General features: G+C 37.5%; 1 protein-coding gene across 1 annotated transcript in view; it reads left to right on the top strand.

The window, feature by feature from the left end:
- The window catches only part of ptchd1 (patched domain containing 1), a 76960-nt gene that overhangs the window by 3231 nt on the left and 49083 nt on the right, over positions 1-24646 (top strand). The window contains exon 4 of the mRNA XM_042317256.1: positions 19586-19700. Coding sequence (XP_042173190.1) covers positions 19586-19700 — 115 coding nt within the window. The remainder of the gene's footprint in view (positions 1-19585; positions 19701-24646) is intronic.

Raw genomic sequence — 24646 nt, 5'->3', positions numbered from 1 at the left:
GTCTCATATCTATGTTTCTGCTATTATCTACTGTTATCTACTATTATCTACATATCGACTAGTATCTGCTATTATCTACTGTTATCTACTATTACTGTCTAATACCTGTCTACTAGTATCTACTATTATCTACTGTTAACAACTCTTACTGTCTAATATCTCTCTCTACTATTATCTACTATTATCTACTATTACTGTCTAATAGCTGTCTCTACTAGTATCTACTATTATCTACTGTTATCTACTATTACTGTCTAATAGCTCTGTCTTTACTATTATCTACATATCTACTATTATCTACTAGTATCTACTATTATCTACTTACTATTTAATATCTCTGTCTCTACTATTATCTACTAGTATCTACTATTATCTACATATCTACTATTATCTACATATCCACTAGTATCTACTATTATCTACTACTATACTACTATTATCTACTATTACTATCTAATATCCCTGTCTATACTATTATCTATTATTATCTGCTATTACTGTCTAATATCTCTGTCTCTACTATTATCTACTGTTATCTACTATTACTGTCTAATAGCTCTGTCTCTACTATTATCTACTATTATCTCCATAGCTAATAGTATCTACTATTATCTACTATTACTGTCTAATAGCTCTGTCTCTACTATTATCTACTATTATCTACATATCTACTATTATCTACTATTACTGTCTAATATCGCTGTCTCTACTATTATCTACTATCATCTACATATCTACTATTATCTACTATTACTGTCTAAAATCGCTGTCTCTACTATTATCTACTATTATCTACTATTACTGTCTAATAGCTGTCTCTACTATTATCTACTATTATCTACTATTATCTACAATTACAGTCTCATATCTCTGTTTCTGCTATTATCTACTATTATCTACTATTACTATCTAATATCTCTGTCTCTACTATTATCTACTATTATCTACTATTATCTACAATTACAGTCTCATATCTCTGTTTCTGCTATTATCTACTATTATCTACTATAATCTACATATCGACTAGTATCTGCTATTATCTACTGTTATCTACTATTACTGTCTAATACCTGTCTACTAGTATCTACTATTATCTACTGTTAAGAACTCTTACTGTCTAATATCTCTGTCTCTACTATTATCTACTAGTATCTACTATTATCTACTATTAGTCTAATATCTCTGTCTCTACTATTATCTACTAGTATCTACTATTATCTACTATTAGTCTAATATCTCTGTCTCTACTATTATCTACTAGTATCTACTATTATCTACCATTATCTACTATTAGTCTAATATCTCTGTCTCTACTATTATCTACATGTTATCTACTACCACTATCTAATATCTCTGTCTCTACTATTATCTACGTATTATACACATGACCTAGTATGATATACATTTTATCTACATATTATTTACTATTACAATGCATTCAGAGTATTCAGACCCCTTCACTTGTTCCACATTACAGCCTTATTCTAAAACGGATTCAATATTTTTTTCACTCATCAATCTACACACAATATCCCATAATGACAAACGTTTTGCAAGTGTATTAAAAATAAACAATGGAACTATTACATACACATAAGTATTCAGACCCTTTACTCCTTTAGCAGCGATTACAGCCTTGATTTTTCATGGGTATGACGCTACAAGCTTGGAACACCTGTATTTGGGGAGTTTCTCCCATTCTTCTCTGCAGATCCTCTCTGTCAGGTTGGATGGGAAGCGTTGCTACACAGCTATTTTCAGGTCTCTCCAGAGATATTTCGATCAGGTTCAAGTCCGGGCTCTGGCTGGGCCACTCAAGGACATTGAGCCTTGTCCTGAAGCCACTCCTGCGTTATCTTGGCTGTGTCCTTAGGGTCGTTGTCATGTTGGAAGGTGAACCTCCGCCCCAGTCTGAGGTCCTGAGCGCTCTGGAGCAGGTTTTCATCAAGGATCTCTCTGTACTTTGCTCTGTTCATATTTCCCTTGATCCCGACTATTCTCCCAGTCCCTGCCGCTGAAAAACATCCCCATGATGCTGCCGTTTTTACATTTTATTTAGTTATACCTTTATTGAACTAGGAACTATAAATATATGGATGAGCGATGGCCGAATGGCATAGGCAAGATGCAGTAGATGGTATAGAGTACAGTATATACATATGAGATGAGTAATGTAATGTAATATAAACATTATATAACATTATATAAAGTGGCGTTGTTTAAAGTGACTAGTGATACATTTATTACATCAAATTTGTAATTATTCAAGTGGCTAGAGATTTGAGTCTGTATGTTGGCAGCAGCCACTCGATGTTAGTGATGGCTGTCTAACAGTCTGATGGCCTTGAGATAGAAGCTGTTTTTCAGTCTTTCGGTCCCAGCTTTGATGCACCTTTACTGACCTCGCCTTCTGGATGATAGCGGGGTGAACAGGCAGTGGCTCGGTGGTTGTTGTCCTTGATGATCTTTATGGCCTTCCTGTAACATCGGGTGGTGTAGGTGTCCTGCAGGGCAGGTAGTTTGCCCCCGGTGATGTGTTGTGCAGACCTCACTACCCTCTGGCGAGCCTTGCTGTTGTGGGCGGAGCAATTGCCGTAGCAGGCAGTGATACAGCCTGACAGGATGCTCTCGATTGTGCATCTGTAAAAGTTTGTGAGTGTTTTTGGTGACAAGCCAAATTTCTTCATCCTCCTGAGGTTGAAGAGGCGCTGGTGCGCCTTCTTCACGACTCTCTGTGTGGGTGGACCAATTCAGTTTGTCCGTGATGTGTATGCCGAGGAACTTAAAACTTTCCACCTTCTCCACTCCTGTCCCGTCGATGTGGAGGGTGCTCCCTCTGCTGTTTCCTGAAGTCTACGATCATCTCCTTTGTTTTGTTGATGTTGAGTGTGAGGATATTTTCCTGACACCACACTCCGAGGGCCCTCACCTCCTCCCTGTAGGCCGTCTCGTTGTTGTTGGTAATCAAGTCTACCACTGTAGTGTCGTCCGCAAACTTGATGATTGAGTTGGAGGTGTGCATGGCCATGCAGTCATGGGTGAACAGGGAGTACAGGAGAGGGCTGAGAACGCACCCTTGTGGGGCCCCAGTGTTGAGGATCAGCGGGGTGGAGATGTTGTTACCTACCCTCACCACCTGGGAGCGGCCCGTCAGGAAGTCCAATACCCAGTTGCACAGGGCGGGGTCGAGACCCAGGGTCTCGTGCTTAATGACGAGTTTGGAGGGTACTATGGTGTTAAATGCTGAGCTGTAGTCGATGAACAGCAATCTTACATAGGAATTCCTCTTGTCCAGATGGGTTAGGGCAGTGTGCAGTGTGATTGCGATTACGGCATCTGTGGACCTATTGGGGCGGTATGAAAATTGGAGTGGGTCTAGGGTGTCAGGTAGGGTGAAGGTGATATGATCCTTGACTAGTCTCTGAAAGCACTTCATGATGGTGATAGTCATTTAGCTCAGTTACCTTAGCTTTCTTGGGAACAGGAACAATGGTGGCCCTCTTGAAGCAGGTGGGAACAGCAGACTGGGATAGGGATTGATTGAATATGTCCGTAAACACAACAGCCAGCTGATCTGCGCATGCTCTGAGGACGCGGATAGGGATGCCATCTGGGCCGGCAGCCTTGCGAGGGTTAACGCGTTTAAATGTTTTACTCATGTTGGCTGCGGTGAAGGAGAGTCTGCAGGTTTTGGTCGCGGGCCATGTCGGTGGCACTGTATCTTCCTCAAAGCAAACAAGTCATTTGTTTAGTTTGTCAGGGAGCAAGACATCGGGGTCCTCGATGGGGCTGGTTTTCTTTTTGTAGTCCGTTATTGACTGTAGACCCTGCCACATACCTCTCTTGTCTGAGCCGTTGAATTGCGACTCTACTTTGTCTCTATACTGATGCTTACCTTGTTTGATTGCCTTGCGGAGGGAATAGCTACAATGTTTGTATTCAGTCATGTTTCCAGTCGCCTTTCCCTGATTAAAAGCAGTGGTATGCGCCTTCAGTTTTGAGCGAATGCTGCCATCAATCCACGGTTTCTGGTTGGGGAAGGTTTTAATTGTCGCCGTGCGTACAACATCACCGATGCACTTGCTAATAAACTTGCTCACCGAATCATCGTATACATCCATGTTGTTGTTCGACGCTATGCAGAATTTGTATTTATTTTTTATTTATTTCACCTTTATTTAACCAGGTAGGCTAGTTGAGATCAAGTTCTCATTTGCAACTGCGACCTGGCCAAGATAAAGCATAGCAGTGTGAACAGACAACAACACAGAGTTACACATGGAGTAAACAATTAACAAGTCAATAACACAGTAGAAAAAAAAGGAGTCTATATACATTGTGTCCAAAAGGCATGAGGAAGTAGGCAATAAATAGGCCATAGGAGCGAATAATTTCAATTTGGCAGATTAACACTGGAGTGATAAATGATCAGATGATCATGTGCAGGTAGAGATATTGGTGTGCAAAAGAGCAGAAAAGTAAATAAATAAAAACAGTATGGGGATGCGGTAGGTAAATTGGGTGGGCTATTTACAGATGGACTATGTACAGCTGCAGCGATCGGTTAGCTGCTCAGATAGCAGATGTTTAAAGTTGGTGAGGGAAATAAAAGTCTCCAACTAGCGATGTTTGCATTTCGTTCCAGTCACAGGCAGCAGAGAACTGGAAGGAAAGGCGGCCGAATGACGCGTTGGGGCTTGGGGATGATCAGTGAGATACACCTGCAGGAGCGCGTGCTATGGGTGGGTGTTGTTATCGTCACCAGTCCACGTGATCGAAGCAATCTTGAAGCGTGGAATCAGATTAGTCGGACCAGCGTTGAACAGACCTGAACACTGTAGTTTCCTGTGTTATTTTCTGTCTAGGCTGGGAGTCGCGGTCAGATTTGCAGAAAGGAGGGCGAGGGAGGGCTTTGTATGTGTCGTGGAAGTTAGAGTAACAATGATCCAGAATTTTTTCAGCCCGGGTCGCACATCAATATGCTGATAAAATTTAGGGGGCCTTGTTTTCAGATTAGCCTTATTAAAATCCCCAGCTATAATAAATGCAGCATCAGTGTATGTGGTTTCCAGTTTACATAGAGTCCAATGAGGTTCTTGGTCACCTCCATGACCAAGGCCCTTCTCCCCCGATTGTTCAGTTTGGCCAGGTTTCCAGCTGTGAGACCTTATATAGACAGGTCTGTTCCTTTCCAAAAACTTCAAAAGTTGTAGAAACGTCTCAAGGATGATAAATCAAATCAAATGTATTTATATAGCCCTTCTTACATCAGCTGATATCTCAAAGTGCTGTACAGAAACCCAGCCTAAAACCCCAAACAGTAAGCAATGCAGGTGTAGAAGCACGGTGGTTAGGAAAAACTCCCTAGAAAGGCCAAAACCTAGGAAGAAACCTAGAGAGGAACCAGGCTGTGAGGGGTGGCCAGTCCTCTTCTGGCTGTGCCGGGTGGAGATTATAACAGAACACGGCCAAGATGTTCAAATGTTCATAAATGACCAGCTTGGTCAAATAATAATAATCACAGTAGTTGTCGAGGGTGTAGCAAGTCAGCACCTCAGGAGTAAATGTCAGTTGGCTTTTCATAGCCGATCATTAGGAGTATCTCTACCGCTCCTGCTGTCTCTAGAGAGTTGAAAACAGCAGGTCTGGGACAGGTAGCACGTCTGGTGAACAGGTCACGGTTCCATAGCCGCAGGCAGAACAGTTGAAACTGGAGTAGCAGCACGGCCAGGTGGACTGGGGACAGCAAGGAGTCATCATGCCAGGTAGTCCTGAGGCATGGTCCTAGGGCTCAGGTCCTCCGAGAAAGAGAAAGAGAGAAAGAGAGAATTAGAGAGAGCATACTTAAATTCACACAGGACACCGGATAAGACAGGAGAAGTACTCCAGATATAACAAACTGACCCTAGCCCCCCGACACATAAACTACTGCAGCATAAATACTGGAGGCTGAGACAGGACGGGTCAGGAGACACTGTGGCCCCATCCGATGATACCCCCGGACAGGGCCAAACAGGAAGGATATAACCCCACACACTTTGCCAAAGCACAGCCCCCACACCACATAAATGGAAACAGGATGCCCTTGAGCTCAATTTCGAGTCTCAAATCAAATGGTCTGAATACTTATGTAAATAAGTATTCTGTTTATTTTTAAATCTTGAATATTTGCAAACATTTCTAAAACCTGTTTTTGCTTTGTCATTATGTGGTATTTCTTTATAGATTGATGAGGATTTTTTATTATTTAATCAATTTTTTAATAAGGCTGTAACGTAAAAAAAATATTATCTTATCTATATTATTATCTATATTATATTCTCTACATACTGTTATCTACTGTTATCTACTGTTATCTACATATTATCTACTGTTATCTACTGTTATCTACATATTATCTACTGTTATCTACTGTTATCTACATATTATCTACATATTATCTACATATTATCTACATATTATCTACTGTTATCTACATATTATCTACTGTTATCTACTGTTATCTACATATTATCTACATATTATCTACATATTATCTACATATTATCTACTGTTATCTATATATTATCTACTGTTATCTACATATTATCTACTGTTATCTACATATTATCTACTGTTATCTACATCTACATATTATCTACTGTTATCTACATATTATCTACTGTTATCTACATATTATCTACTGTTATCTACATATTATCTACTGTTATCTACATATTATCTACATATTGTCTACATATTATCTACTGTTATCTACATATTATCTACATATTGTCTGCTGTTATCTACATATTATCTACATATTATCTACTGTTATCTACATATTATCTACTGTTATCTACATATTATCTACTGTTATCTACATATTATCTACTGTTATCTACATATTATCTACTGTTATCTACATATTATCTACATATTATCTACTGTTATCTACATATTATCTACTGTTATCTACTATTATCTACATATTATCTACATATTATCTACTATTATCTACATATTATCTACATATTATCTACTATTATCTACATATTTATCTACTGTATCTATCTACTGTTATCTACATATTATCTACATATTATCTACTGTCTATTATCTACTGTTATCTATTATCTACATATTATCTACTGTTATCTACTGTTATCTACATATTATCTACTGTTATCTACTGTTATCTACATATTATCTACTGTTATCTACTGTTATCTACATATTATCTACTGTTATCTACATATTATCTACTGTTATCTACATATTATCTACTGTTATCTACATATTATCTACTGTTATCTACATATTATCTACATATTATCTACTGTTATCTACATATTATCTACATATTATCTACATATTATCTACTATTATCTACATATTATCTACGTATTATCTACTGTTATCTACATATTATCTACTGTTATCTACATATTATCTACATATTATCTACTGTTATCTACATATTATCTACTGTTATCTACATATTATCTACTGTTATCTACTGTTATCTACATATTATCTACATATTATCTACTGTTATCTACATATTATCTACTGTTATCTACATATTATCTACATATTATCTACTGTTATCTACATATTATCTACATATTATCTACTGTTATCTACATATTATCTACTGTTATCTACATATTATCTACATATTATCTACTGTTATCTACATATTATCTACATATTATCTACTGTTATCTACATATTATCTACATATTATCTACTGTTATCTACATATTATCTACTATTATCTACTATTATCTACATATTATCTACATATTATCTACTGTTATCTACATATTATCTACTGTTATCTACTGTTATCTACATATTATCTACATTTTATCTACTGTTATCTACATATTATCTACTGTTATCTACATATTATCTACTGTTATCTACTGTTATCTACATATTATCTACTATTATCTACATATTATCTACATATTATCTACTGTTATCTACTGTTATCTACATATTATCTACTGTTATCTACATATTATCTACTGTTATCTACATATTATCTACTGTTATCTACATATTATCTACTGTTATCTACTGTTATCTACATATTATCTACTGTTATCTACATATTATCTACATGTTATCTACATATTATCTACTGTTATCTACATATTATCTACATATTATCTACATATTATCTACATCTATTTATCTACATATTATCTACATATTATCTACATATTATCTACTGTATTATCTACTGTTATCTACATATTATCTACTGTTATCTACATATTATCTACATATTATCTACTGTTATCTACTATATTATCTACTACATATTATCTACTGTTATCTACATATTATCTACTATTATCTACTGTTATATTATCTACATATTATCTACTGTTATCTACATATTATCTACTGTTATCTACTATTATCTACTATTATCTATCTATATTATCTACTATTATCTACTGTTATCTACATATTATCTACTACATATTATCTACTGTTATCTACATATTATCTACATATTATCTACTGTTATCTACATATTATCTACATATTATCTACTGTTATCTATCTACTATTATCTACTGTTATCTACATATTATCTACATATTATCTACTGTTATCTACATATTATCTACATATTATCTACTACATTATCTACATATTATCTACTATTATCTATCTACTATTATCTACATATTATCTACTATTATCTACATCTATTATCTACATATTATCTACTGTTATCTACTGTTATCTACATATTATCTACTGTTATCTATACATATTATCTACATATTATCTACATATTATCTACATATTATCTACATATTATCTACTGTTATCTACATATTATCTACTCTACTATTATCTACATATTATCTACATATTATCTACTATTATCTACATATTATCTACATATTATCTACATATTATCTACTGTTATCTACATATTATCTACTGTTATCTACTGTTATCTACATATTATCTACATTTTATCTACTATTATCTACTGTTATCTACATATTATCTACGTATTATCTACATATTATCTACGTATTATCTACATATTATCTACTGTTATCTACATATTATCTACTGTTATCTACATATTATCTACTATTATCTACTGTTATCTACATATTATCTACTGTTATCTACATATTATCTACTGTTATCTACATATTATCTACTGTTATCTACATATTATCTACTGTTATCTACTGTTATCTACATATTATCTACTGTTATCTACTGTTATCTACATATTATCTACATATTATCTACATATTATCTACATATTATCTACTGTTATCTACATATTATCTACTGTTATCTACTGTTATCTACATATTATCTACATTTTATCTACTATTATCTACTGTTATCTACATATTATCTACATATTATCTACGTATTATCTACATATTATCTACGTATTATCTACATATTATCTACTGTTATCTACATATTATCTACTGTTATCTACTGTTATCTACATATTATCTACATTTTATCTACTATTATCTACATATTATCTACATATTATCTACTGTTATCTACTGTTATCTACATATTATCTACTGTTATCTACATATTATCTACTATTATCTACATATTATCTACATATTATCTACTGTTATCTACTGTTATCTACATTTTATCTACTATTATCTACATATTATCTACATGTTATCTACTGTTATCTACATATTATCTACATATTATCTACTATTATCTATTTATCTACATATTATCTACATATTATCTACTTTATCTACTACTATTATCTACATATTATCTACTGTTATCTACATATTATCTACTATTATCTACATATTATCTACTCTATTATCTACATATTATCTACTGTTATCTACATATTATCTACATTATCTATCTACTGTTATCTACGTATTATCTACATATTATCTACATATTATCTACATATTATCTACGTATTATCTACATATTATCTACATATTATCTACTGTTATCTACATATTATCTACTATTCTCTACATATTATCTACTATTATCTACATATTATCTACTGTTATCTACATATATTCTACTGTTATCTACATATTATCTACATATTATCTACTGTTATCTACATATTCTCTACGTATATCTACTGTTATCTACATATTATCTACTGTTATCTACGTATTATCTACTGTTATCTACATATTATCTACTGATATCTACTGTTATCTACATATTATCTACTGTTATCTACGTATTATCTACAGTATTATCTACATATTATCTACATATTATCTACTGTTATCTACATATTATCTACTGTTATCTACTGTTATCTACATATTATCTACTGTTATCTACATATTATCTACTGTTATCTACATATTATCTACTGTTATCTACATATTATCTACTATTATCTACTGTTATCTACATATTATCTACTGTTATCTACTGTTATCTACATATTATCTACTGTTATCTACATATTATCTACATATTATCTACATATTATCTACTGTTATCTACATATTATCTACTGTTATCTACATATTATCTACATATTATCTACATATTATCTACTGTTATCTACATATTATCTACTGTTATCTACATATTATCTACTGTTATCTACATATTATCTACTGTTATCTACATATTATCTACATATTATCTACTGTTATCTACATATTATCTACATATTATCTACATATTATCTACTGTTATCTACATATTATCTATCTACATATTATCTACTGTTATCTACATATTATCTACTATATTATCTACATATTATCTATCATATTATCTACATATTATCTACTGTTATCTACATATTATCTACTGTTATCTACATATTATCTACTACTGTTATCTACATATTATCTACATATTATCTACATATTATTATCTACATATTATCTACTACATATTATCTACTATTATCTACATATCTATCTACTGTATCTACATATTATCTACATATTATCTACTGTTATCTACATATTATCTACTGTTATCTACATATTATCTACTGTTATCTACATATTATCTACATCTACATTATCTACTGTTATCTACATATTATCTACTATTATCTACATATTATCTACATATCTACATATTATCTACATATTATCTACTGTTATCTACATATTATCTACTCTACATATTATCTACATATTATCTACTATTATCTACATCTATTATCTACTCTACATTATCTACATATTATCTACATATTATCTACTATTATCTACATATTATCAACTGTTATCTACATATTATCTACGTATTATCTACTATTATCTACATATTATCTACTATTATCTACATATTATCTACTGTTATCTACATATTATCTACTGTTATCTACATATTATCTACTGTTATCTACATATTATCTACTGTTATCTACATATTATCTACTGTTATCTACATATTATCTACTGTTATCTACATATTATCTACTGTTATCTACGTATTATCTACTGTTATCTACATATTATCTACTGTTATCTACATATTATCTACTATTATCTACATATTATCTACTATTATCTACATATATTCTACTGTTATCTACTATTATCTACTGTTATCTACATATTGTCTACATATGATATACTGTTATCTACTGTTATCTACATATTATCTCCTGTTATCTACATATTATCTACTGTTATCTCTGCTAGCTCCTTATCCTAGAATCATGCAGAATGCACCGTGCGGCCCATTGGCGTAGCATGGGCAACGTTTCCCATCTCTTCAAAAGTATATCTACCATTGCGATTGTTAGACTCCACTCTGTGAGGCAAATCGATCTGCAGGTTGAACATGGTGAGATTATAGACTCGTAAATTGATAGTGTAGTTTGTTGAGATGATTTTACAGCTAACTAGCTACGTTACACTCTGATAGTGTCTTCGGTATTATTGTGTGTAGCTACATTTGATAGCCAGACCCATAGAGAGAGCATTGCACTGTGGATTTTGTGGTCGACTTCAGCTGCAACAGATTTCCACAATGATTTTCCATGTTGCTAGCAACCTTGTTATAACGCCAAGTGAAACATTTGTTCACAAAAAATTTTGTTCTCACATATCAAGTGTTAGCTAGCTATCATGAAAGTGGAGTAGGCTAACGGTGCTAGCACACCATTGTTTTTATGCACGATGGCACAAATGCTTCAGGTGTGAAATGTTTTCCACACAATCACATGATGAAGACAACGTGGAACTGGAAAATGGACAGGGATTTATCTGCCCTACATGCACCACAATCAAGCAGCTTAGAGAAGAGATCCTCCGGTTGTCAGCTCGGCTGAGAGAAAAGGAGAACCTGCTTTCTAAGTACACCAACCTTGCTGTAACCCAGGCAAAACAAATCTCTAGCAAAGCTGTTGATGAGTCAGGCGGCATTGATCTGTCCCAATCCAATGGACAGATGTTAAGCTCAACTCCGCGGCCCAGTGGAGTCTGGACACTCGCAAGGCATATGAGATCGGGGAGGCAGTCTGGCCACCCTTCATCTATCCAAGAAGATCCAATTGTCACGCCCTGATCTGTTTCACCTGTTGTGATTGTCTCTACCCCTCCAGGTGTCGCTTATTTTCCCCAGTGTATTTATCCCTGTGTTTCCTGTCTCTCTGTGCCAGTTCATCTTGTATGTTTAGTCATGTCAACCTGCGTGTTTTTCCAATACTCCTTTTGCTATTCTCTTTTTTCTAGTCCTCCTGGTTTTGACCCTTGCCTGTTTCTGGACTCTGTACCCGCCTGCCTGACCATTCTGCCTGCCTTGGCCACGAGCCTTTCTGCCACTGTACCTCCTGGACTCTGATCTGGTTTTGACCTTTTTGCCTGTCCACGACCATTCTCTTGCCTACCCCTTTGGATTATTAAACATTGTAAGACTCCAACCATCTGCCTCCTGTGTCTGCATCTGGGTCTCGCCTTGTGCTTTGATACCAATCCAACTATCAAAGAACTAGACATCCCCGCTAGAGATGGACCTACCAGCCCCCCTAGCCCGCTCTTCGTTCCACATCAGATTCCATCACGTTGGCAGCTCGATGGTGAGATTTATTGGCCTGCCTGCAATCTGTGGACCGACCAAGGTCCACTGTCACCCAGGAGCCAGTGCCCACAACTTCAACTCCCTCCTGCCCACAGTTCTGGCCAACCACTCCAGTATTGACAACATCGTCACTCACATATGTTTAACCTTAGTTTTGGATGATCTGAGGGAGGACTACAATTTTGTTTTTTACATCTATGGACAGTGAAGAGAATAATTATCTCTAGCTCTGCAACCAGCACTTTTTTAAAAGAGACAGGATTCACCCTAACCGCAGGGTTCCAGGATTATTTCCAGCAACATCAAACTGTTTTAGAGACTGACAGACAGGGTCTGATAGTGTTCCAGTCCTCCCTGTCAGAATAACCAACAGAGGACGTGGAAACCATATACATTCCTTTAGGAATGGCACTATGGTTATTGTGATTAACCTAGTTTATGTTCCTATAACACCGACTTCTAGTGAGTTTATACAAACTGTCATCACCTACTATTCTGATAGATTGAAGACTGTCAGAAAAAGTGGTTGTAACATTAATAATTTGGTTGTTATTTGATTGGTTACCTCAATCCAGATGGGTTAGGACTTGGTTATTACCAAGGGGCTTTCTATTAACATATCCTCTATTGTTGATGTTGCTTTATCTGATCACCTCTATGTATTTTATACTACCTTGTTGCCCATAGCACAGGGTAATACTGCATGCATTATTATGAAACGCTATCTTACCTCTGAAGTTGCTACAGATTTTATTGAGTGTGTGAACAATACTCCACCACCTATTCTGCCTTCCTCTTGTGGTGATTTAGTTGATCACTAATAGCTAATGAAGGACAACCATTGATGCCATAGTTGAAAAAGGCCACATCCAAACAGAGAGCTCCATTTGGGGAACTAATAAATTAGGAAACTAATCAATTAATGAGACATTTCAGAAAGAAAGAGCGGAAGTGGAGGAAGTCAAAGTTGCAGATCAATTATGATATTCTGAGAGACCAACTTGGCATATATAACAAGGCATTTAGAAATGCCAGACAGTCTTATTTTTCTAGCTTGATTACAAGTAAATCAGAATAATTAGAGAGTGCTCTTCTCGACCGTTGATGGCCTGATAAATCCTACCCCCTCAAACCTATGTGAACTTTCCTTCACATCTAAATGTGATGAGTTTGCTGCATATTTCAGATATAAAATAACCAACATTAGGCTGGGTATCAGTCAAGTCAGACCTGATGAGAAGTTTGATGATATGTGCCCTAGTTTACCACGCAGAGGCACTATGGATTTATTTTCCCTGGTTGACACAGACATGCTCAGGAAAATTATATCACAACTTAAGCCGGCAGGATAGCCTAGTGGTTAGAGCGTTGGACTAGTAACCGGAAGGTTGTGAGTTCAAACCCCTGAGCTGACAAGGTACAAATCTGTTGTTCTGCCCGTGAACAGGCAGTTAACCCACTGTTCCCAGGCCGTCATTGAAAATAAGAATGTGTTCTTAACTGACTTGCCTGGTTAAATAAAGGTAAAATTAAAAAATTAAAATTAAAAGCCTTCTATCTGCCTTATAGATCCTATCCCCACCACCTTCTTCAAAATATGCATATCTGAAGAAATGAAGGCTATTGATAATCTCTCCCTGTTCACAGGCACTTTCCCCACTGCACTAAAAACTGTTATGTGAAACCCCTTCTGGGGAAACAGCATCTAGATTCTTCAGCTCTTAGCAATTATCCATCAATCTCAAGCCTTCCATTCTTAAGCAAAATTCTGGAGCAATTGATGTTCAAACAGCTAAATCATTTAAGTGACAACTGTAAAAAAACAAATCCAATCTGTTTTTTTGTGCCCACCACTACACAGAGACAACACAGATGCCAAACAGCTCTCTATCCTTGTACTCTTAGATTTAAGTTCTGCATTTGACACTGTTGATCATGATGTCCTTCTGGAGAGGGGGGTGGCCTCTCCGGTCCAGTTCTAAATTGATTTAGGACCTATTTAACTGGTCGAGAGTTTTATGTCTCCCTTGGTGAACATAACTTAGATATCATGTGGCTTTCCACAAGGTTCGATTTTGTGTCCAGTAGTGTTCAGTTTATATATGTTTCCCCTTGGCAGTGTTATCAGGAAGCACAGCATTGATTTTCACTGCTACGCAGACGATACACGGCATTTCTATGTCATCAGAGGATTTAGCTCCATGGATAAATTATTAGGTTGTATTCGTGATTTAAACACTTGGATGGCTCACAACTTCCTCCAGCTATATCAAGACAAAACCGAGGTACTTATTGTTGGAGTCAAAGCACAGAGAGAAATCTGGCCACACATTTTAATGGGCAATTAAGATAAAACACTAGGTAAAAAGCCTAGGTGTCATTTTAGATTCTGAACTCAATTTCGAATCACACATTAGGAATATGACCAAAATAGCTTTTTACCACCTGAGGAACATTGCCAAGGTGTGACTGTTTCTCTCTCAGGCTGATACAGAGACTCAGCCATGCTTTTATTACAAGCAAGCTTGACTACTGTAATGCTGTCCTGTCTGGTCTACCCAAGAAAGACATTGGTCAACTGCAAAAGATACAGAATGCTGCAGCACAGGTACTGACCAAGACCAGACAGAGAACACATTACACCGGTTTAATGGTCTCTGCACTGTAAAACATACAGAATGCTGCAGCACGGGTACTGACCAAGACCAGACAGAGAACACATTACACTGGTTTTAAGGTCTCTGCACTGTAAAACATACAGAATGCTGCAGGGTACTGACCAAGACCAGACAGAGAGCCCACATTACACCGGTTTAATGGTCTCTGCACTGTAAAACATTTTACAGAATGCAATGCAGGGTACTGACCAAGACCAGACAGAGAGAACACATTACACCGGTTTAATGGTCTCTGCACTGTAAAACATACAGAATGCTGCAGCATACTGACCAAGACCAGACAGAGAGAACACATTACACCGGTTTAATGGTCTCTGCACTGTAAAACATACAGAATGCTGCAGGGTACTGACCAAGACCAGACAGAGAGAACACATTACACCGGTTTAATGGTCTCTGCACTGTAAAACATACAGAATGCTGCAGGGTACTGACCAAGACCAGACAGAGAGCCCGTTACACCGGTTAAATGGTCTCTACACTGGCTGCCTGTGAGTTTTAGAATTAATTTTAAGATTCTATTGGGTTTTAAATCAATCCATGATTGTGCAGCCCAATACATATCAGACATGATTTTAAGTTATGTACCCAGTAGGTCCTCAGGTCCTCTGGTACTGGCCTTTAACTATCCCAAAGCCCAGGACCAAGAGGCATGGAGAGGCAGCCTTTAGTTACTATGCTCACAGCCTCTGGAATAGCCAGAGACCCTGAGGGGGCCAAAACTGTGACATTTTAAAAAGAGATCTTTTAAATATTTGTAGCTTAGCTTTTCCTTAGGTTCTTTTTATTCACTCAGTTCTTATTGTTATTCTTTTGTTTTTTATCCTGTTGTGTTTATTGTGTAGTAATAAATATGAACGTTTTTTTTTCTCCAATGTTTTTTTAATTTGTTTTTTTCCCAGTGAAGCACATAGCAATGCATTCCATGTCTGAAATGTGCTGTACGAATAAAACTTTATTGAAACATTCCGAACACAAAAACTGGGAAAATACACACAAATCCAAAACACAGCAGAATAGAAAGTGGACAATACCATGTGGGAGGAAACAATCCTTATTCTAATATACAGTGCATTTGGAAAGTATTCAGAACCCTTGCCTGAAGCTTGTAGCATCCTACCCAAGAAGACTATAGGCTGTAATCGCTGCCAAAGGTGCTTCAACAAAGTACTGAGTAAAGGCTCTGAACAATTAGGTAAATGTCATATTTCCCCCAACCCCAAAAAAATGTACATTTACAAAAATGTATAAATCCTGTTTTTTCTTTGTCATTATGGGGTGTTGTGATGTCATTATGGGGTGTTGTGATGTCATTATGGGGTGTTGTGATGTCATTATGGGTTGTTGTGATGTCATTATGGGGTATTGTGTGTGGAGATTGTTGAGGGATAAAAACTATTTAATCCATTTTAGAATAAGGCTGTAACATAATAAAATGTGGAAAAAGTCAAGGGGTCTGGATACTTTCCGAATGCACTGTAATATATATTTTAGTCATGGTGGACTGAAAGGTGTGTCTGTGTGTTTGTTGCCAACAGATCATATATTTTAGTAATGGTGGACTGAAAGGTGTGTTTGTTGCCAACAGATCATATATTTTAGTAATGGTGGACTGAATGGTGTGTGTGTGTGTTTGTTGTCAACAGATCATATATTTTAGTAATGGTGGACTGAAAGGTGTGTGTTTGTCAACAGATCATATATTTTAGTAATGGTGGACTGAAAGGTGTGTGTTTGTTGTCAACAGATCATATATTTTAGTAATGGTGGACTGAAAGGTGTGTCTGTGTGTTTGTTGCCAACAGATCATATATTTTATAATGGTGGACTGAAAGGTGTGTGTTTGTCAACAGATCATATATTTTAGTAATGGTGGACTGAAAGGTGTGTGTTTGTTGTCAACAGATCATATATTTTAGTAATGGTGGACTGAAAGGTGTGTGTTTGTTGCCAACAGATCATATATTTTAGTAATGGTGGACTGAAAGGTGTGTGTTTGTCAACAGATCATATATTTTAGTAATGGTGGACTGAAAGGTGTGTGTTTGTTGTCAACAGATCATATATTTTAGTAATGGTGGACTGAAAGGTGTGTGTGTGTTTTGTTGCCAACAGATCATATATTTTAGTAATGGTGGACTGAAAGGTGTGTGTTTGTCAACAGATCATATATTTTAGTAATGGTGGACTGAAAGGTGTGTGTTTGTTGTCAACAGATCATATATTTTAGTAATGGTGGACTGAAAGGTGTGTGTTTGTTGCCAACAGATCATATATTTTAGTAATGGTGGACTGAAAGGTGTGTGTTTGTTGCCAACAGATCATATATTTTAGTAATGGTGGACTGAAAGGTGTGTGTTTGTTGTCAACAGATCATATATTTTAGTAATGGTGGACTGAAAGGTGTGTGTTTGTTGTCAACAGATCATATATTTTAGTAATGGTGGACTGAAAGGTGTGTTTGTTGCCAACAGATCATATATTTTAGTAATGGTGGACTGAAAGGTGTGTGTTTGTTGCCAACAGATCATATATTTTAGTAATGGTGGACTGAAAGGTGTGTGTGTGTGTGTTTGTTGTCAACAGATCATATATTTTAGTAATGGTGGACTGAAAGGTGTGTGTGTGTGTTTGTTGTCAACAGATCATATATTTTAGTAATGCTGGACTGAAAGGTGTGTCTGTGTGTTTGTTGTCAACAGATCATATATTTTAGTAATGCTGGACTGAAAGGTGTGTCTGTGTGTTTGTTGTCAACAGATCATATATTTTAGTAATGGTGGACTGAAAGGTGTGTTTGTTGCCAACAGATCATATATTTTAGTAATGGTGGACTGAAAGGTGTGTGTTTGTTGCCAACAGATCATATATTTTAGTAATGGTGGACTGAAAGGTGTGTGTTTGTTGCCAACAGATCATATATTTTAGTCATGGTGGACTGAAAGGTGTGTGTTTGTTGCCAACAGATCATATATTTTAGTAATGGTGGACTGAAAGGTGTGTGTTTGTTGCCAACAGATCATATATTTTAGTAATGGTGGACTGAAAGGTGTGTGTGTGTTTGTTGCCAACAGATCATATATTTTAGTAATGGTGGACTGAAAGGTGTGTGTTTGTTGCCAACAGATCATATATTTTAGTCATGGTGGACTGAAAGGTGTGTGTTTGTTGCCAACAGATCATATATTTTAGTAATGGTGGACTGAAAGGTGTGTGTTTGTTGCCAACAGATCATATATTTTAGTAATGGTGGACTGAAAGGTGTGTGTTTGTTGCCAACAGATCATATATTTTAGTAATGGTGGACTGAAAGGTGTGTGTTTGTTGCCAACAGATCATATATTTTAGTAATGGTGGACTGAAAGGTGTGTCTGTGTGTTTGTTGTCAACAGATCATATATTTTAGTAATGGTGGACTGAAAGGTGTGTGTTTGTTGTCAACAGATCATATATTTTAGTAATGGTGGACTGAAAGGTGTGTGTTTGTCAACAGATCATATATTTTAGTAATGGTGGACTGAAAGGTGTGTGTTTGTCAACAGATCATATATTTTAGTAATGGTGGACTGAAAGGTGTGTGTTTGTCAACAGATCATATATTTTAGTAATGGTGGACTGAAAGGTGTGTGTTTGTTGTCAACAGATCATATATTTTAGTAATGGTGGACTGAAAGGTGTGTGTTTGTCAACAGATCATATATTTTAGTAATGGTGGACTGAAAGGTGTGTGTTTGTCAACAGATCATATATTTTAGTAATGGTGGACTGAAAGGTGTGTGTTTGTTGTCAACAGATCATATATTTTAGTAATGGTGGACTGAAAGGTGTGTTTGTGTGTTTGTTGCCAACAGATCTAAACACACCCTGTACTCTGACCTGCAGACTCCAGGTCGTTACGGTCGTGTTATAGTCACCTCTAGGAGAGGCAGCATCCTGGACCCTCTACACACAGACCTAGTACTCAAGGTAACGCTGTGTGTGCGTGTGTGCGTGTGTTGGTCAGAGAATGATATAGCGGCCTATTTTATGTTTGCTTAACACACTCCTCTCTCAGTGTGAAAACCACACAGCACAGGGCCAGCCAGATGAGCAGCAGTCAGTCAGCCAGGCCAGGCAGTGTATATATAATCTGAACCAGTCACTCACTCAGTCAGCCAAGCCAAATCAAATTTTATTGGTCACATACACATGATTAGCAGATGTTATTGCGGGTGTAGCGAAGTGCTTGTGCTTCTATCTCCAACTGTGCAGTAATAACTAAAAAGTAATATCTAACAAATTACACAACATATACCCAATACACACACATCTAAGTAGGAATGAATTAAGACTATATACATATGGACAAACGATGTCAGAGCAGAACGGACTAAGACACAGTAGAATAGTATAGGTTACAGTACATATGAGATGAGTAATGCCAGATATGTAAACATTATTAAGTGAATGAGATACCGTAGAATAGTAGGTATATATAAGCCAGGAGGTATATATAGTCAGAACCAGTCAGTCAGCCAAACCAGGAGGTATATATAGTCTGAACCAGTCAGTCAGCTAAGCCAGGAGGTATATACAGTCTGAACTAGTCAGTCAGCTAAGCCAGGAGGTATATACAATCTGAACCAGTCAGTCAGCCAAGCCAGGAGGTGTATATATAGTCTGAACCAGTCAGTCAGCCAAACCAGGAGGTAGTCTGAACCAGTCAGTCACCAAGCCAGGAGGTGTATATAGTCTGAACCAGTCAGTCAGCCAAGCCAGGAGGTATAGTCTGAACCAGTCAGTCACCAAGCCAGGAGGTATATATAGTCAGAACCAGTCAGGCAGCTTAGTCAGGAAGTATATACAGTCTGAACCAGTCAGTCAGCCAAGCCAGGAGGTATATATAGTCTGAACCAGTCAGTCAACCAAACCAGGAGGTATATACAGTCAGAACCAGTCAGTCAGCCAAACCAGGAGGTATATATAGTCTGAACCAGTCAGTCAGCCAGGAGGTATATAGTCAAGCCAGGGGGTATATATAGTCTGAACCAGTCTGAACCAGTCAACCAGTCAGCAGCAAGCCAGGAGGTATATCTAGTCTGAACCAGTCAGTCAGCCAAACCAAGAGGTATATATACCAGTCTCAGAACCAGTCAGTCAGCCAAGCCAGGAGGTGTCAGTCAACCAAACCAGGAGGTATATATAGTCTGAACCAGTCAGTCAGCCAAACCAGGAGGTATATATAGTCTGAACCAGTCAGTCAGCCAAACCAGGAGGTATATATAGTCTGAACCAGTCAGTCAGCCAAACCAGGAGGTATATACAGTCTGAACCAGTCAGTCAGCCAAACCAGGAGGTATATATAGTCTGAACCAGTCAGTCAGCCAAGCCAGGAGGTATATATAGTCTGAACCAGTCAGTCAGCCAAACCAGGAGGTATATCTAGTCTGAACCAGTCAGTCAGCCAAACCAAGAGGTAGTCAGCCAAACCAGGAGGTATAGTCTGAACCAGTCAGTCAGCCAAGCCAGGAGGTATATATAGTCTGAACCAGTCAGTCAGCCAAACCAGCAGGTGTATATAGTCTGAACCAGTCAGTCAGTCAAGCCAGGAGGTGTATATAGTCTGAACCAGTCAGTCAGCCAAACCATTAGGTATATATAGTCTGAACCAGTCAGTCAGCCAAACCTGGAGGTATATGCAGTACCTTAGGAAAGATTTCATACACCTTGACTTTTTCCACATTTTGTTACGTTACAGCCTTATTCTAAAATGGATTAAATAAATAAAAATTGTCAGCAATCTACACACAAGACCTCATAATGACAAAGCAAAAATATGTTTAGACATTTTTGAAAATCTATTAAAAATATTAAAAAATAATAAGTATTCAGACCCTTTGCTAGGTGACTCGAAATTGAGCTCAGGTGCATCCTATTTCCATTGATCATCCTTGAGATGGTTCTACAACTTGATTGGAGTCCACCTGTGGTACATTCAATTGATTGGGACATGATTTGGAAAGGCACACATCTGACTATATAAGGTCCCACAGTTGACAGTGAATGTCAGAGCAAAAACCAAGCCATGAGGTCAAAGGAATTGTCTGTAGAGCTCCGAGACAGGATTGTGTCGAGGCAAAGATCTGGGGAAGAGTATCAAAACATTTGCAGCATTGCAGCATTGAAGGTCCCAAGAACACTGTGGTCTCCATCATTCTTTAATGGAAGAAGTTTGGAACCGCCAAGACTCTTCCTAGAGCTGGCTGCCCAGCCAAACTGAGTCGGGGGAGAAGGGCATTGGTTAGGGAGGTGACCAAGAACCGGATGGTCACTCTGACAGAGCTCTAGTGTTCCTCTGTGGAGATGGGAGAACCTTCCAGAAGGACAACCATCTCTGCAGCACTCCACCAATTAGGCTTTAATGGTAGAGTGGCCAGACGGAAGCCATTCCTCAGTAAAAGGCACATGACAGCCTGCTTGGAGTTTGCCAAAAGGCACCTAAAGACTTTCAGACCATGAGAAACAAGATTCTGTGGTCTGATGAAACCAAGATCGAACTCTTTGGCCTGAATGCCAAGCGTCACGTCTGGAGGAAACCTGTCACCATCCCTACAGTGAAGCATGGTGGTGGCAGCATCCTGCTGTGGTGATGTTTTTCAGTGGCAGGGACTGGGAGAATAGTCAGAATTGAGGCAAAGATGATCTGAGCAAAGTACAGAGAGATCTTTAATGAAAACCTACTCCAGAGCGCTCAGGACCTTAGACTGGGGTGATGGTTTACCTTCCAACAGGACAACGACCCTAAGCACACAGCCAAGACAACGGAGGAGTGGCTTCGGACAAGTCTCTGAATGTCCTTGACCCGGTCGAACATCTCTGGAGAGACCTGAAAATAGCTATGGAGCGACCCTGCCCATCCAACCTGACAGAGCTTCAAAGAATCTGCAGAGAAGAATAGGAGAAACTCAAATACAGGTATGCCAAGCTTGTAGCATCATACCCAATAAGACTTGAGGCTGTAATCGCTGCCAAAGTAGCTTCAACAAAGTACTGAGTAAAGGGTCTGAATACTTCTGTAAATGTGATATTTTGATTTGTCATTATGGGGTATTGTGTGTAGATTGATGAGGAAAAACAAGGCTGTAACCTAAAAAAATGGAATTTCCCGAAGTCACTGTACAAATTCTTGAGATTGTGATTTTTTTCTGAAAGGGTCATAAGGGAGGTAAAGAACAGAACACGTACAAGTAGAGTTGTTATTACTCCATTTCTAAAAAATCCACAAGCCGAAGATCACCACTCCAGCCAAGCGTTGGCTGGAGTGATGAATCACACTTCACTATCTGGCAGTCTGACGGACCCAATCTATGTTTGGCGGATTCCAGGATAAAGCTACCTGCCCGAATGCATAGTGCCAAATGTAAAGTTTGGTGGGGGAGGAATAATGGTCTGGGGCTGTTTTTCATGGTTCGGGACCCTTAATTCAGGTGAAGGGAAATCTTAACACTACAGCAAACAATGACATTTTAGTTGATTCTGTGTTTCCAACTTTGTGGCAACAAATTGGGGAAGGCCCTTTCCTGTTTCAGCATGACAATGGCCCCATGCACAAAGCAAGGTCCATACAGAAATGGTCTGTCGAGATCGGTGTGGAAGAACTTGACTGGCCTGTACAGAGCCCTGACCTCAATCCCTTTTAAAACACCTTTGCGAGCCAGGCCTAATCGCCAAACATCTGTGCCCGACCTCACAAATGCTCTTGTGGATGAATGGAAGCAAATCCCCAAAGCAATGTTCCTTGTCAGCTTGGGGATTCAATCTTGCAACCTTTCAGTTACTAGTCCAACACTCTAACCATTAGGCTACCTGCCACCCCTAAAGTGGAAAGCCTTCCCAGAAGAGTGGAGGCTATTATCGCAGCAAAGGGGGGACCAACTCCATATTAAAGCCTTCCCAGAAGAGTGGAGGCTATTATCGCAGCAAAGGGGGGACCAACTCCATATTAATGCCCATGACTTTGGAATGAGATGTTCGACGACTATGTTGCTACATACTTTTGGTCATGTAGTGAGCTTCATTCTAGAGGACTTCTGGAATCTCCAGGAGTGATATGTATAATTAATTTAGTCTTAATCTGTTGTGGTCTAGTACTGTCTTTTTCTAGCTAGGTTCAACTACTTTAAGTGTTTCCTGTTTCCCCAGTAGCATACTTAGTGTGAACTGCTGACTGATCATCATTCGCAGTTAGTTGTTGACACATCAACCAGGATTAAGGAGCAGGGCAATTTGTTAATGTTGTTATGTTGGTAATCAGGATCAAGGGGTGGGGCAATTTGTTACTGTTGTTGTGTTGGTAATCAGGATCAAGGGGCGGGGCAATTTGTTACTGTTGTTGTGTTGGTAATAAGGATCAAGGGGCGGGGCAATTTGTTACTGTTGTTGTGTTGGTAATCAGGATCAAGGAGCAGGGCAATGTGTTACTGTTGTTGTGTTGGTAATAAGGATCAAGGGGCGGGGCAATTTGTTACTGTTGTTGTGTTGGTAATCAGGATCAAGGGGCGGGGCAATTTGTTACTGTTGTTGTGTTGGTAATCAGGATCAAGGGGCAGGGCAATGTGTTACTGTTGTTGTGTTGGTAATAAGGATCAAGGGGCGGGGCAATTTGTTAATATTGTTGTGTTGGTAATCAGGATCAAGGGGCGGGGCAATGTGTTACTGTTGTTGTGTTGGTAATCAGGATCAAGGAGCAGGGCAATGTGTTACTGTTGTTGTGTTGGTAATCAGAGGCTGTATTGTAGGGGTTGTGGTTTCACCTCTCCTAGGCAATCAGTAATTAGTACAGGGAGGTGTGCTCTCCACCTCTGCTAGGCAATTAGGAATTTGTGTTAGTTCTTCAGTCTCCCCTGGTTTCTCAGCGGTAGCTGTAAGAACCG

This window comes from Oncorhynchus tshawytscha, unplaced genomic scaffold (genome assembly GCF_018296145.1).
Source record: "Oncorhynchus tshawytscha isolate Ot180627B unplaced genomic scaffold, Otsh_v2.0 Un_contig_785_pilon_pilon, whole genome shotgun sequence".
Taxonomy (NCBI): Eukaryota; Metazoa; Chordata; class Actinopteri; order Salmoniformes; family Salmonidae; genus Oncorhynchus; species Oncorhynchus tshawytscha.
Note: the sequence above shows the minus strand (reverse complement) of the source record. Positions and strands in the feature narration are given on the sequence as shown.